This window comes from Anopheles nili, chromosome 3, assembly GCF_943737925.1.
Source record: "Anopheles nili chromosome 3, idAnoNiliSN_F5_01, whole genome shotgun sequence".
Taxonomy (NCBI): domain Eukaryota; kingdom Metazoa; phylum Arthropoda; class Insecta; order Diptera; family Culicidae; genus Anopheles; species Anopheles nili.
Genome location: NC_071292.1, coordinates 39298531 through 39312638, shown reverse-complemented (window position 1 = coordinate 39312638; position 14108 = coordinate 39298531). Strand labels below are relative to the sequence as shown.

At 42.8% G+C, this 14108-nt stretch overlaps 3 protein-coding genes across 3 annotated transcripts; 2 read left to right on the top strand and 1 right to left on the bottom strand.

Moving 5' to 3' along the window:
• Window positions 1-4245: 4245 nt before the first annotated feature.
• On the bottom strand, window positions 4246-6508 carry LOC128724220 (probable tRNA N6-adenosine threonylcarbamoyltransferase, mitochondrial). Its single transcript, XM_053817986.1, has 6 exons — window positions 6426-6508; window positions 6223-6354; window positions 6031-6164; window positions 5501-5965; window positions 5004-5436; window positions 4246-4282 (listed from the first exon to the last, which is right to left on the bottom strand). Exons 1-6 carry the CDS (start codon window positions 6506-6508, stop codon window positions 4246-4248), a joined length of 1284 nt encoding a protein of 427 aa, XP_053673961.1.
• Window positions 6509-7061: 553 nt separating this feature from the next.
• On the top strand, window positions 7062-7475 carry LOC128726785 (anaphase-promoting complex subunit 13). The gene is made up of 2 exons (XM_053820613.1): window positions 7062-7156; window positions 7245-7475. The coding sequence occupies exons 1-2, from the start codon at window positions 7145-7147 to the stop codon at window positions 7473-7475; spliced, it is 243 nt and encodes an 80-aa protein (XP_053676588.1). The 5' UTR covers window positions 7062-7144.
• A 102-nt stretch (window positions 7476-7577) lies between these two features.
• On the top strand, window positions 7578-14025 carry LOC128723157 (putative 1-phosphatidylinositol 3-phosphate 5-kinase). The gene is made up of 10 exons (XM_053816872.1): window positions 7578-7961; window positions 8030-9722; window positions 9933-10760; window positions 10842-12429; window positions 12491-12590; window positions 12678-13156; window positions 13243-13406; window positions 13482-13643; window positions 13730-13868; window positions 13939-14025. Exons 1-10 carry the CDS (start codon window positions 7578-7580, stop codon window positions 13985-13987), a joined length of 5586 nt encoding a protein of 1861 aa, XP_053672847.1. The 3' UTR covers window positions 13988-14025.
• The last annotated feature ends 83 nt before the right edge of the window (window positions 14026-14108 follow it).

Sequence of the window (14108 nt, the reverse complement as noted above, 5' to 3'; positions counted from 1 at the left end):
AGCCTTTTTCGCAACATTGTCATCGCTAATTGAATTAAAAGCGCGGGACAGATGCAAACAATGTCGGTGGCGTGCTGTTTGAGAAGCTGCTCGATGCAATTGTTATTTAACTGTTTCACCGGCTGCCGCTCGAAATGAACCATCGGTTAAAGCCCCGATTGCGGGCACAGGTAGTGGTGTGTGAAGATATCTGGCCCCTCTGCCACTATACCGCCGGAAAACGGCAAAAGTATTTGAAGACGATAATTAGATAATTTCTCTATCGCGCTGATAAATAAAACATTGAAATGGGTTTTATTATCGCGTTTACGGTCGACCGTTTTGTAACACGGATGTATTGTGTTTCTCTACTGCCGGTGATAGAAGTTAGGGGATTTAGCCTTTACTTTGTACAATGTTACTTCTATTTTTGTTAAAAGTGCATGGTTTTTCGAATGAAGAATTTTTGTTTCCTAGGCTACCATACACTTTTTACCTAGGGTTTACATTTTTTATGGTTCTGATGATTGTAAGGTTGAGCTTTCAGGTTTGTTTCGCCACAACCAGACGATTGAAATTAATTTTGAGAGATAAACGGGATCAATAACTATCGCTTATATGTGTCACTTGTAGCTCTCTTGGCGTATCCTTGAAACAGTCCTTTTCTGGCAGCCTTGCTCTTATCGTAAGTTAGTAGAGCAATCCGATCGGATGTTAACACGTTAGCCCAATTTATTGCGATATCCGCTCGTAAAAATACAAGGGTACCTTCGCCGGCACCGTCAAAACGTCCAGTATAGTGCCCCTGAAAGCAAAACGCTTTACGGCTCTCTGCACAATTGACAAGCATTATTCTGATGCGTGTCATTCGGCGGCTTTATCCGTGTTTCTCCCGTAACGATCGACGGTCACAGCAAAAACCTGGTGTTCCCTTTACAACAGCACCACATGCATCTGTACTATTGTGTGTCGATGCGAGCGAGTTCAAGGACGTAACGTACCGGACGGAAAAGTATAAACGGTACCGTGAAAAATATAAAATAAAACACCAGAAAAAATAATACCAAACCCCCACTTCTACCAGCTCCTCATCCATCCCCCAACACCATCAAAATGCATAACATTCCATCCGTCCGCTCCAATTCAAACCTTGGCCGTGACGCACGAATGGGTGAGCCAGTTAATTCAAGTCTCAATGAAAAAAAGCAATCCAACGGAAAGAGAGAGAGAGAGAGAGAGAGAGAGAGAAAGAGAGAAAGGAGATAACGAAAAAACGAACCAAATGAATCCCAGTGTCGATGGAATCTTCGTCCGGGTTTCGATATGACCGTTTTCGATCGGATCTCAGGCGCTTCACACATGAGGAGAAAGTGTCCACACGGCGGTCACGTTTGTTTTCATTTGCATAGTATACCGATGCCCCCGAGGAAGACAATGTCCTGGACTAAGCGGGTTTGTCCAAATTTCCCGCCTGAGTGGAGATTTCTAAAACGTACGAGCGCGGTACGTGTAAACGTAAACCAAAAACCACCACGTTCGTCGTGAAGAAAAACGAACACCAAACGGCCGTGGCGAGTTTTTATTTCGAATTTTTGTTTAAGCGCGGAGTTCCCGTGCGAATGGGCTTTTTGGGGGCTGGGACATGGTTCAGCCTGTACCCGCAGGGACCACATCTCGAGGAATGCCACGTACAGGCAAAAACACACAAGTGCGGCCAGTTTTGTGTCACGATGTTTCCAGTTTTATCCACCTGCACCGTTTGCTAATGTATGCACGGCCCATGGCCAGCGAGTCACAGGCGGGAACTTTCGCCACGGTCTAGGTCAGCCGTGTGTTTATGCACAGCGGCCGGCAGCGAGAGGAGTATTTGCATATTGATCGTTGGGCATGGGAATGAAAGTCTTCCCAAAACTGGTGTATGATTTCACCGAGCAGGCACGTGTGTAAGTTCGCGATAAGCGCGTGCCCGAAACGCTGGAACGAAACGGTGCTTCAGAAAGTTACACAGCCAAAGGGCAGGGAAGGAAGTGTCTCGGACGTTTGTGGAAACAATTATTAAGTACCGATTGACATCGCTTCAGGAGCGAGGTAGCTTTCTACTGGGGAGCACATTAGCATCGTGGTTGGGAAATGCTGCACGTTGTTGAAATGTGAGAAATTAGCACCGGGCTGTGGCTCAGCTTGAGCTTATCTAGTGCGACCAAAAGCATTCGAAAATTTGGCCCAAGCTTGCGTGGTGCCTCACATACATTACTGTTTTCAGCAAACGAGCAACCGAGCAACCGAATGCGTGCAACAAAATCCATTCTCCGTCAGAACTGATGAAATCCATTCCACGCAATCGGTCTCACCGTTCTGTCCCATTTAAGACGCACATATTTTATGGCAGCTTAATTTATTGCATTCCAATGATCCCCGCCGCGATTGCCAAACACATCACAAAAAAACGGTGCCAACCTGTTGTGGCTGCGCCTACTTAGTTCTAGTCCCAGTGTAGTCGCGCGATTTGCGTGCACGACAAAATGTAAGGTACCGTGCCCGGGGTTCGTCGCTTGCTCACTCGCGCAAGTCTATCGACTGCGACGATGAAGAAATCGTTCGATCGAAGGCCTTTCTACGTGACGGATTCGGGTGGGGCCGTAGCATTCCACGTGCGCCCCTTCCTTGCGGTGTGTCCCTTGCAACCGTCACCAAATTCGGCCCTCGAAAGCGCAGAACCTGTCCGTCAAGGCTTAAAACAGGACATTACTCAAAAAGCTCCTATCAGTGGAGCTACTATCAAACGTTTGGCACGAAAGCCGTTCCACCTTCGATCATTCCATCATCCAGCAGCAACATTCCATCGGTTCAAAGCTACGGCAGCACACACAACACCTTGCTAGTGCCTAGGCTAGCCTTTCGGGCCGAGTGGCGCAAAAGTGGCACAAGACACGAAACAATTTCTTCAATGGAATTCCATTCTGTTTATGTGTGCTGCTTCGTAGCGTGTGGATGGTGGCGGTGCTTTGGAAGGGAAAAAGCACATCCCGCTGCTGGGAGTGCCGCCGCTTACAGCAATCTTTTTTTTTCTACCTTTCCTCCACTTCTTTGCTCTCTCGCGCGCGCGTGTGTGTGTGTGTGTGGAAAAGCGTGTGTAAGTGTCCATACGCCAACAAGCGGTGAAAGACCACCGATGGGAATGATCGCGGGATCGGCCAGGTACATCCAGGTGGTTAGAGCAAGCAAGACGGTGGAATGATCGGGAGGGGCGCGTACGAGAAATAAAGGAAAAACGAGGGGGAGAGAGAGAGCGAGAAAGAAACCTCACAACAGAGGATGAGGTGGAAAAAGGAAACTAACTTCGTAAGCTCGTACGCGTCACACGCAGCAGCATACGGGCAGCATCATGCATACCGTTTCAGCCCCCGTTAAAAGATGGACGCGTGTGGCTGTATAAGTGTTAGAGAAGGTAGATTATACAAGAATTTGTCACGTCACTTGTTTTGGCTCACAGGCTGCTAGGCTCAGGCATATGTTTTATTTTCTTCTATGCGTTAAAACTTCATTTGTCGAAAGTGTTGCTGGTTTTATGCTGGGAGGAAAATCCTAGCTGTTGTAATTTGTCGTTATCGTTGAAAAATTGCTAAAACGCAAATTAGGTTTTGGTTCCATGCAAATTCGGTGGAAATTACTCTGCACCAGACATGACTTACATTGGAGATTGATTTTCATATTGATAAAGACAATAGTGCACACCTACACACAGCCACACTCAATCATAAGCACACATAAACTAGCACTCACATGTACGGCATGTCAAGGCGGAATCCAGAATCCACCAGCTCTCCTCTTGCGATAAGTTGGGTAACTTTTCCGCTTTCCCTACGTCGAAATGATCGTCAAAACACACTGGCTTACGATTACGTTGTTTCCGTTCCGTTCTGGACACGATTTCACTACGCATCCGTACGCCTTTCCGTCTCCGTCTCACCGATCGCACCGGACAGCGGACCAATGCTCAAGAAACTGCATACGTAGCACATTTAGTTTGACCGCTAGCGTCGCGCAAGCACCGATCGCCTTTACCGTGCCGAGCGCAAAGGGAAATCAGCCCTGTCACAAGAGCACAGAAACTGCCACTGCCGCACAAGGTAGTACTGCTCTGTTGCTACTGCTTTATCGATCGTAATTTCGACCGTACAGAACACGATCACGAATTTCACGTCACTGTTCGCCTATAAACCGCTAGCCCGCACAGTTACAAACTGATCGCAAACGGACTATTTACTAGTTTTCTCTAGTTGATTGGTCCCGTGCGGGAACCGTGAGATATCGACGTAATTTGTTCGTTACTAAACTTTTCTTCACCGCACTCTAGCACACGTCATACGTCTGGAGCGTCTGGGCGTGATGATGGCGACACAAACGACTAGCGCGACTCAGATGACCACGCTCTTCGAATCTATTCACCTGTTTGATCGTGAGGGCGATACGGGTTTGTGGGAATCGATCGAATGTAGCTTTTTCTGTCCTGCTAGCTCTGGCTCTCGGTGGGCCCGGCCAGTACGAACACTACACCAAAGCACACGCACACCTACCTATCCCTATGCTCTGGCGGGGCATCTTCAAACGTGTTGGCAGCCGTCGTGTTGAGCTTTTACCATCGTGATCAGTCCCGTGGATACTCTTTCTCTCTCTCTGTCACTCTTTTCTCACAGCCGCTATCGCATCGGATCACCAATCCTGAGAATAAGCTTTGATTTCCCCTATTTCTGGGGCTATCATAGCAAGATTGCTGCGCAGTGAACCAAACTAGAAACGCTTGTTGAGCTCGAGTTGGCCAAAGAAGCTTAAAGCTCTTCGAAATGCACTATGGTACGATTCATAACCTAGAGACGAATAAACGCGAGAATTAAAGATAAAGAAATACAAACGTCGCGTCAATCGTTGATCGCACAATTTTCATTTTATTGATCCATTTTCTAAAGCTATTAAACGTATATTATGCTATTAACACACAACATTCGTGCTTTTATTGAGCAAATATTTCTACCTTAGCCCATTTACAGGCTATGTTTGCTTCTTTTACATCATTGATTAAACTTTCACCTATCGGACATTTGCCACTTATATCAATTACTGCGTAATCCTTTGTCATTTCGGCCGTATCCTTGCCGATAAGCTTCTCCACGCCATTCCAAGCTATCATCGTGCCATTATCTGTGCAATATTTCTTCGGAGGCCGAAAAGTGCTGTAGCCAAACTGTTTTGCCATCGCGCTCAACGCGTGAAAGATAACGTCATTGCAAGCAACTCCTCCAGAAATTACCAGGCGTCGCTCTAAGTTCGACAACAAATTCCGCCGCTCGCAGAATTCTATTGCACGCTGTGTTCGATGGAGCATATGACGTGTGACTCCCTTGAGGAAACAAGCACAAAACGCTTCATAGTCAGGCAACAACTCGTCGGGAGCAAGATCTGTTTCGAAAGAAATATTATTTATAATATGCTGGTTTCATTTTTATCTCTCAACGTCACAAACCAAGGGTCGATTCTCGCTCAAGTATGTGCCTCGTAGCCGTATTTTTCAAGCCGGCAAAGCTGAATTGGCAATCACGATACTTTGATAATGGAAGCGGGAACTCATAAGCAGTCGTAAGTGTCGGGGCTGCACGCGCCGCTAATTCAATCGCGTGTCCTCCAGATATTTCAGTGTATTCGAATAAATTACGCAGCTTTAGTCGACGTGCAATTTTGTCCAAAGCTTCGCCTGGGGCATCATCCAAAGTTTCTCCCAATATTTTGAACTTTGCGGTATTTTCAACTACAACCAATAATGAGTGACCGCCGCTTACGAGCAAACAAAGGAAAGGATACGGAATAGTAGCACTCATTCGCGCCATTAACGCATGAGCTTGCATATGATGAATAGGAATCAGAGGTTTGTCATATGTACGGCCAATGTGTTTTGCATATCTCGTACCAACCAATAAACTAAGCGGCAGACCTAGAAAAAAATCATAATTATCAGTAGCTAAAAGTAATTTGAAATTACAGCTTTTTTTTACAAACCAGGACGATTCGTAACGGCTATTGCATCAATATCCTTTGGGGTCATATTAGCTAGTTGAAACGTTTTTTCTACGACATGTTCGATATTTTCACGGTGAAAATTTTGTGCCACGGGTGGAATGATTCCACCAAATCTGTAGAAAAATGGGACCGTTGAACTAACGCTATAAAATTTCTGGACTATATGCTTACTTTAAGTGGCTGCTCTGTTGAGAATGGATATATTCTCCCAGGACCTTGCCATCTCCTGAAACTATAGCAGCTCCTGTGTCATCGCAGCTAGTTTCGATTCCAAGAACCACCGGGATTTTTGATGAAAAATTTCTGTAACAATGTCAATACTGTACAAATTTCTCTACAAGATTCACTCGGATTAGGTTATTTTACCGACTAACCTCCTCGAAATAAGGCAATTAGTAGAACACTTTCGTAATGTATTTTGGAACGTTATACCTAATTTCATGCTCACTGTTACCATGGTTTAGATTCAAAGTAAAAGTATTGCAAAGTATAGTATTTCTTCTTGCAAGAAATTGCTACTGGCAATTTACGGATCAAATCTTTTTTCTTTTAACTTTCCATTAACGTTATCTATCTGCCTGGTAACTTCGAGAAGCAACGATTGTATCTACACTACATATTACAAAATGCAAATATTTTCTAATGTTTAGAGTGTCACAGGATCAAAACAAAACATTACCGGCACATAACATATCGAAGGTGCATCCATACATGCTTAACTGTGGCCATCTGTTCTCTACCCAAGATCTGTATATTCTTAACATCTGATTTTCTTTATTCAAAAAATAAAATCCTGAAGTAAATAGTTAACAAATTTCTTTGTATTAGTTTGTTTATTTTATTGATGTAGTCAAATTAAATATGGTGTGCTAAAACTAACGTACATCATGTGTTATAGATATCTTGATATTTCATGACAGCTTTCAAATAATCAACACAGGAAATTACAACAGCAAAAACAGTATAGCCTGGCGTTATCTTTATTTAGCTGATTTTCGCTTTGTGTTTGAAGAAATTAGATCAGCTGTTGGGCGTTTGCACATACTACATATTCCATTCGGTGCAGTTTTATGCAATTTTGTAAGACATTCTAATGGATAGTGAGGTAAGCTCATGTTTTACGTAAAAAATCCAGCGCAAGTGTTCGAGAGAAAAGTGATGCAAAACTTATGATAATCGTCTTACACTCTTAGCCACCATACGATGGTCGTCTGGTTGATTTAGTGGATAACGAGTGGATCGCCGACGAGTTACCTTTCGACCACATTCAAGTGCCTTGTGATAAATTGCCAGATCCCGAGGCGGATAATGGCGATTCGCATATGACGCTGAAAGAACAAGAACAAAAATGGACTGACTTGGCCCTCGCCTCGCTGGCTCCGGATCTATCAGTCACAGAACAAGTTAATTTTCCAGGTGTTTAACACAACTTGGATGCAATTTCAATCAATAATTTCGGAACCGTCACACTACAAAACTAGAAATAGTAAAACAACTCTGTTTTATCACCTAACATTTTCATTATGATGAATAGACATTTACATTCCCCTACAATACTGACCGAGTTCGCTCGGACGTTCGAAGAAGAGCAAGAAACTATATTTTCGAAACTAGTTAATAGACTTACCAATAACACTCGATCTAGCGATGAATCATCAAATGCTGTGGGGGTACTTTTTGAAGAACCAGGAGACGAAAAGGAATTGTCAGATATTAATCAGCGTAAGAAGGCTTCGAACGCTAACCAATCTAATGTCACAGTCAGCTCAAGCGCTGCACCTATCAAAATTTTAAGTAATTTTTACAATGATGCTGAGCAAACAACTTCTATGGTGCAATCGTCTTCGGGAGAGCGAACGACTTCGAGCGTTCTTCGTCGACTAAGCAACTTAATCTCGCAGAAACCGAATGTAATTAGCTAGCTAGCAAAAATGTGATCGTATTGAGCGCTAATAAATTGTTCCTTGCTTTATTGTAGACAACACGAAGCTACAAAAACACCGATCTACCAAAATTCTGGATGCCTGACTCCACTTCTATCGAATGCTATGATTGCTCGGTAAAATTTTCCACGTTCCGTCGCAAACATCATTGTCGCCTTTGTGGCCAAATATTCTGCACTAAATGCTGCAATCAAGTCGTCACAGGAAAGATCATAAATTGCTCGGATGATCTACGCGTGTGCAACTACTGCTCCAAGGTAGTCCTTACGTATCTGAAGTCGTCAGGTATTGCAGACGAGTTAAAGCCAGACTTGAAGGCTTTACAAGATGATCTGGTTCAAAAGTTGTCAACTCTACAACCATCAGGAGGCAATGGAGCGGACGCTGGAGGCCCATCCGCACCGGTCAGTGGACGAAATAGGAGAAAAATATCTGTGGGGTACCAAGAGGAACGCTTTGCAGCTAGTGCGGGGTCTGGTATATCATCGGCCGATCGTAAATCTATTCTTCAACAATCGAACTCTCTTAAAACGCTGTACGACGAAATGTGCCGCTCATTACCGTTGTACAACCGGGGACATGATTTGATTGATTTTCTCTTCAGCAAGCAAAAATCGTCTAACAATATGCAAGCTGTCGCCATTCTTAATGCAATGATTGATGCTGGATTTTTGATCGCAATCAGTGAAATGAGGACCGAAAATGTAGGAGATGTGGAGGCAAATGTTGTTCTTGGACAAACCGATCAACAGCAACAGCTAAACCGGGTCGGCAAAAGTGAATCTACTGAGGATGAAGAAGATAGTGCTACATCAACAATCGAGTTTAGCGAGAACACCGTGTATAAGCTAGCCGTACTACAGGACCGCTCGGGAGGTGGTACTGGTTCCAGTGGAGGTGGAGGAGCTTATCACTTGGAGTTAAATTTCAAATCGAGTTCTGTGTTAATGCGCTCTGGAAACGATGATCAGTTATCCGTTGACAGCGAAGAAGGTGTGGGTAGCGGAATTGGTGGAAACACTACATTGAGCAGTATAAATCTAAAAGATTCCGTAATGGATAGTTCGTATCTGATATCGACTGGTGCTAAAGCTCTACTTAAAGTTTTTTGCGAACACGAAGAACTGCTTGTAAATCAACTGCTGCGTGCGCAGAATCTCGATCCTTCATGGAGCAAAACCCTAATTCCGATAGTAGCACGTGTTGCCAATACTATGCGTCTGGATGCTGCTTACGGGACAGATGCGATGGACATACGGAACTATGTTTACTTTAAGAAAGTACCAGGCGGTGAACGAAACGAATCGCAAATATTAGGAGGAGTCGTTTTTTCAAAGAATGTTGCCCATAAAGAAATGTCGCAAAAGGTTGATAAACCAAGAATATTACTTTTACAGTGTGCGATTGCATATCAACGTGTGGAGGGAAAATTTGTTAGCTTCGACACACTTATGCTACAAGAACGGGACTACCTGCGTAACAAGGTATCAAAAATCATCAGTCTTGGGCCGAATATTGTATTGGTTCACAAAAATGTAGCTGGTATTGCCCAGGATATGTTGCGGAATAGTGGGATAACATTAGTATTGGATGTGAAATTATGCGTGTTAGAAAGGATTGCTCGGTTCCTCGATTGCGATATTATCAGTTGCATTGACTCGAACGTTGGACAACCGAAGCTGGGTATATGCGATCGATTTAGGATACAAACATTCTACGATGATCAAGGTATGTTATTTAAAGTTACCAATCTACCATACTTAACGAAGACTATTTTATGTATTTAATGATGGATAATATTTGTGTTTTTTACATATTTTATGTTAAACGAGTTTATTATTATTCGTTTAACATAAAATATATAAAATTTTATAATTTGAATGGATTGATAATTTTTTGTTGTTGTTTATTTTTTTTTGTTTGTTTTTATACTTTCAGGTTCTTCCAAAACATTAATGTGCCTAGAAAAGCAACACAGTCCAAGAGGTTGCTGCGTTCTTTTGCGTGGAGCAAAGCGAAGTGAGTTGGCTAAAATAAAAAAGATCGCCTCGCTCCTGCTTTTGGCTCGTCACAATTGGCGCTTTGAATTATCGTACTTGTGCGATGTGTATGCTATGCCCCCGACGCCACGAGCAAGTATATTCGATTCGAAAGAATCCAGTCCATCAGATCCTCCTCCGGCTACCCAGAACTTCACTGCGGTTTCAGGCGAGCATGCTGCAAAGATAGTTCGCACAGTGGCAGGAACTGCAACCAATCGAGAAAATGTGGGAGATTGGACCGATCCTCTGCGTTCTGGAGCGTTAGGACCTTCAGAAGACGGAACTGGAGAGAATGTCGACGAAGATGATACTTCTTTTGAGCTGGCAGCAGAAACTCCGAACGATAATCGATTCCGATCTGCGTTAAGCTCCACAATATTATCAATTAGTCCATTTGTGGGTTTTCCATTACCCTTCCTCGAAACAGATAGCGGGCGTAAATGTGCTCTTCGGCAACATTTTCCTGAGGAGCTTTATTATTCCAAACAATGGAGTGTTACCGGGACGGGGGGTTTGAGTGGAGATAGATTTTCGGCAACACAAGGAGAAAGCAGCGTTGGAGTGGGAGTAGGTACAGGAGTTAAAGAAGACGAAGAAAAGCAACTGTTACCAGTGCACCCATTTGTGATGCACAAAATCACTACTTCGGTGGACAGCAAAGAAATGCAAACGATCCTGGCCAGTTTTCGTGCCTGTGGAGGTCGCTATCCTAAAATTGCCATGAGTAAGTATACCACTTTTGCCTTACAAGCCTAAATGTTTAAACAGGCTGCAGAATGTGCTGTAAATTCGGTTATTTTTACAGTGAAAAAAGCATCTTCCCGCAAAAGACGTCTTACTACTATAGCTCAACGATCTCTCGAGGAGCTAGTTTATCGTGATGCGTTGGACATCGAAAACCATCAACGATTGCCAGTACTTTTCTGTAGCTTCAACTACAATGAAAATGTTCCTTCTACATTCTGTGCGCAACCTTCTTACTTGGATATGCAATTCTACGGACAAAACGACATAATGTTGGGTCTGTTCCTCGAGCACTACTGCTTTCGCAGTTCGTACATATGCAAATCGTGTAATTTACCAATGATGGATCATGTACGCCGGTACGTCCATTCAGGTGGCTGCATTCAAGTGAAACTGGCAGAGGATTTGACAAAAATGGATACAGGCACAATATTGATATCCTCCAAATGTACTATTTGCAATGAATATTCCAAACCAGCGCCTATGTCGCACGACACATGGTGTTATTCGTTTGCTAAATTTCTCGAGCTACGTTTCCATGGACATGCCTACAAGAAACGGAATTGTGAAGGAATAATGTCTGAAGGCGACGGCGATGGAGAAGAAATGGTATGCCGGCATTCGTTACATCGCGATTTTGAACAGAACTTTTCTTACAAAGGTATCGTGGCAAGCTTTCGATACACAGCAATTGAAGTGTGGGAAATTGTTCTACCGGCGATGTCAATATCACTCGTGATGCCTACGGTTGCAGGAAATCAGCGTAATATTACGGACCAGCGTACGGATGAAATGAAAACTCTTGCTATCATGGGCTACGACGTGTTTGTAAAAATCTTGGAGAAACTGGCGGAACTCTCAGCGGATACAGATACATTCGCGAAGTTGAAGAAGAAAGCTAACCAGGATCAAGTTTCATTCAAACAACGGATCGAGAAAGTCCAGAAGTTGCTGACTGAAGACGTACTTTCGGTGGAAATGATTGATGATGCGATAGTGACGCTGAAACATACGTTAGCGGAAGCAATTGAGGAATGGGAACCGAAACTTCACGAAATCATTTCTCAGACAAAAAGCGCTCAAGTACCCAAGACGACGCCAGTGGCGGACACTGGCAATAACAGCGGCTTGGCAGCTATCGACAATGGTACAATTGTGACGGAAGATTTAGACCTTTCAAGATCCACCGATCATCAACAGGGATTGGATGCAATTACTACCGATGGAGATTCAGTACCGTTGGAAAATTCTTTGCTTGGTGCCGGAGATAAACTTGAACAGGAATTGATAGCTGATGCAGAAGAGGATAGAGTGACTCACAACGTTGGTGAGGAGAAACAGCCTGTGCGAGATAGTGTAAATGAGAAGAAAACAGTGAAGACGCTTTTGAGCCAACTGCTTTCGACGAACGATCACACACACATTTTAAGCTCTCCATTGCCTGCCCATGAACATCATTGCTTGAAAGCAGGCCTTTTTCCAATTGTTGTGAATGAATTAGATTTAGGATCTTGCATTGCGTATAGCCTAATGTCACAGGAGTATCGCAAGATGTTGGATGCTATGAACAGTGGAGGAAGCGGTGGTATTACTACAATCGGAGCCACCGAGAACAGTCCAAACATGAAGCGCAAGTCCACTTCTGTAAGGTAAGTTCAATAGGTATAGAATGTAATGTACGTTATAGATAAATTTGTCTTTATAATGCAGCTCCACTGCAGATGGTGAGGAGTCGACTTCTACGGTTCACGTTAAAAATGAACAAGATAAGAAATATAAAAATACTGCACACAGCGAAATTCATTTCCAGGTATTTTAAAGCTAGAAATTAAAAAAGTTGGTGAATCTGTACGTTATAGGTCCAAGTAATGTAAAGTTTTAATATTTTTTTAAACAGGACACGAACTGTAACTTTGTATGCAAAATTTACTTTGCGAAAGAATTTGATTTACTGCGTTGTCAGATACTGCAACGCCCATCAGTGGTAGGTACAGTACATCGAGTTTCTGGAAGTTTTTCGAATTCTGCACCCGGAAACACTATCGGGCTCACTCCAGGAGGTAATGGAAGCAATGTTCCAGCATCAGATGTAACCGAATCATCGCTGGAAACTATGGAAATGTTACGCAAAATGTTTGCCCGTTCCATCAGCAAAAGCGTTCGCTGGGAAGCACGTGGTGGTAAAAGTGGTTCTAAATTTAGCAAAACCGTCGACGATCGGTTCGTGCTGAAAGAGATGTCTCGCACCGATTTAACGATATTTGAAAACTTTGCTCCTAACTATTTCGAGTACTTGCAACGTTGTATTAAACAGAAGCACATTACGTTACTAGCAAAAATTTTCGGGGTTTTCAAAATAACAATCAAACGAAAAGAGTAAGTATAACGATGCTATAATTGTAAGGGTTACCGGATTGTTACCAAACTAACTTCGCTCATCTTTCCTTTATTGGCAAAAACAGTAATACGACTGTGGAAAGCGCCGTGCTAGTAATGGAGAATCTTTTCTGCGGTAGAGATATCAACGAAAAGTATGATTTGAAAGGATCGGATCGTAATCGTCTTGTAGATCCCAATCGTCAAACAGGAACGGAGCGGGTTTTAATGGATGAAAATTTTATACAGAGTATGCATTTGTCGAATGTCATTATTGCGGTGCATTATTGTTACAATGAACCTTTTTTTTTTATTTCGATTGTAGTGTCCTGGACGAATCCGTTATATATATTATCCCACAGCAAAACGATACTAAAAGAAGCAATTACTCGCGATGCTTGTTTTTTGGAGCGCAATGAGGTTATGGACTACTCTTTATTGGTTGGTTTGGAAAATACTGAAAAGAATCTCGTAATAGGAATCATTGGTAAGTACGAACGCACTTGTTTGTAGTCTGTTCCTGTCATGTTTCAAATGGGAAAAAAATTAGCAAAAATGTTTATTTCACTACAGATTATATTCGAACTTATACACTGGATAAAAAGTTTGAATCGATGATTAAACAGTCGGGTTTGATGGGAGGTCATGGGAAACTACCTACTGTCGTTTCTCCAAAGATGTATAAAAATCGATTCATAGTAGCGATGGAAAGGTAAGCATACTACTTTGTCTACTGAAGCCTTTGATGAAATAGGTATTTGTATTGTCCGTCATTTTAACAGATACTTTTTATGCGTGCCAGACCGCTGGGAAGGATTATCGAAGAAATAAACACATATATAGCTTGTTATAGCATATTGTACATCGAATACAGCATATTATTTTTGATTTTGTCCGAAAAAAATAATACAATGCTTGGTTAAAGGAGGAAACTATGAGCAGAGATTATTTC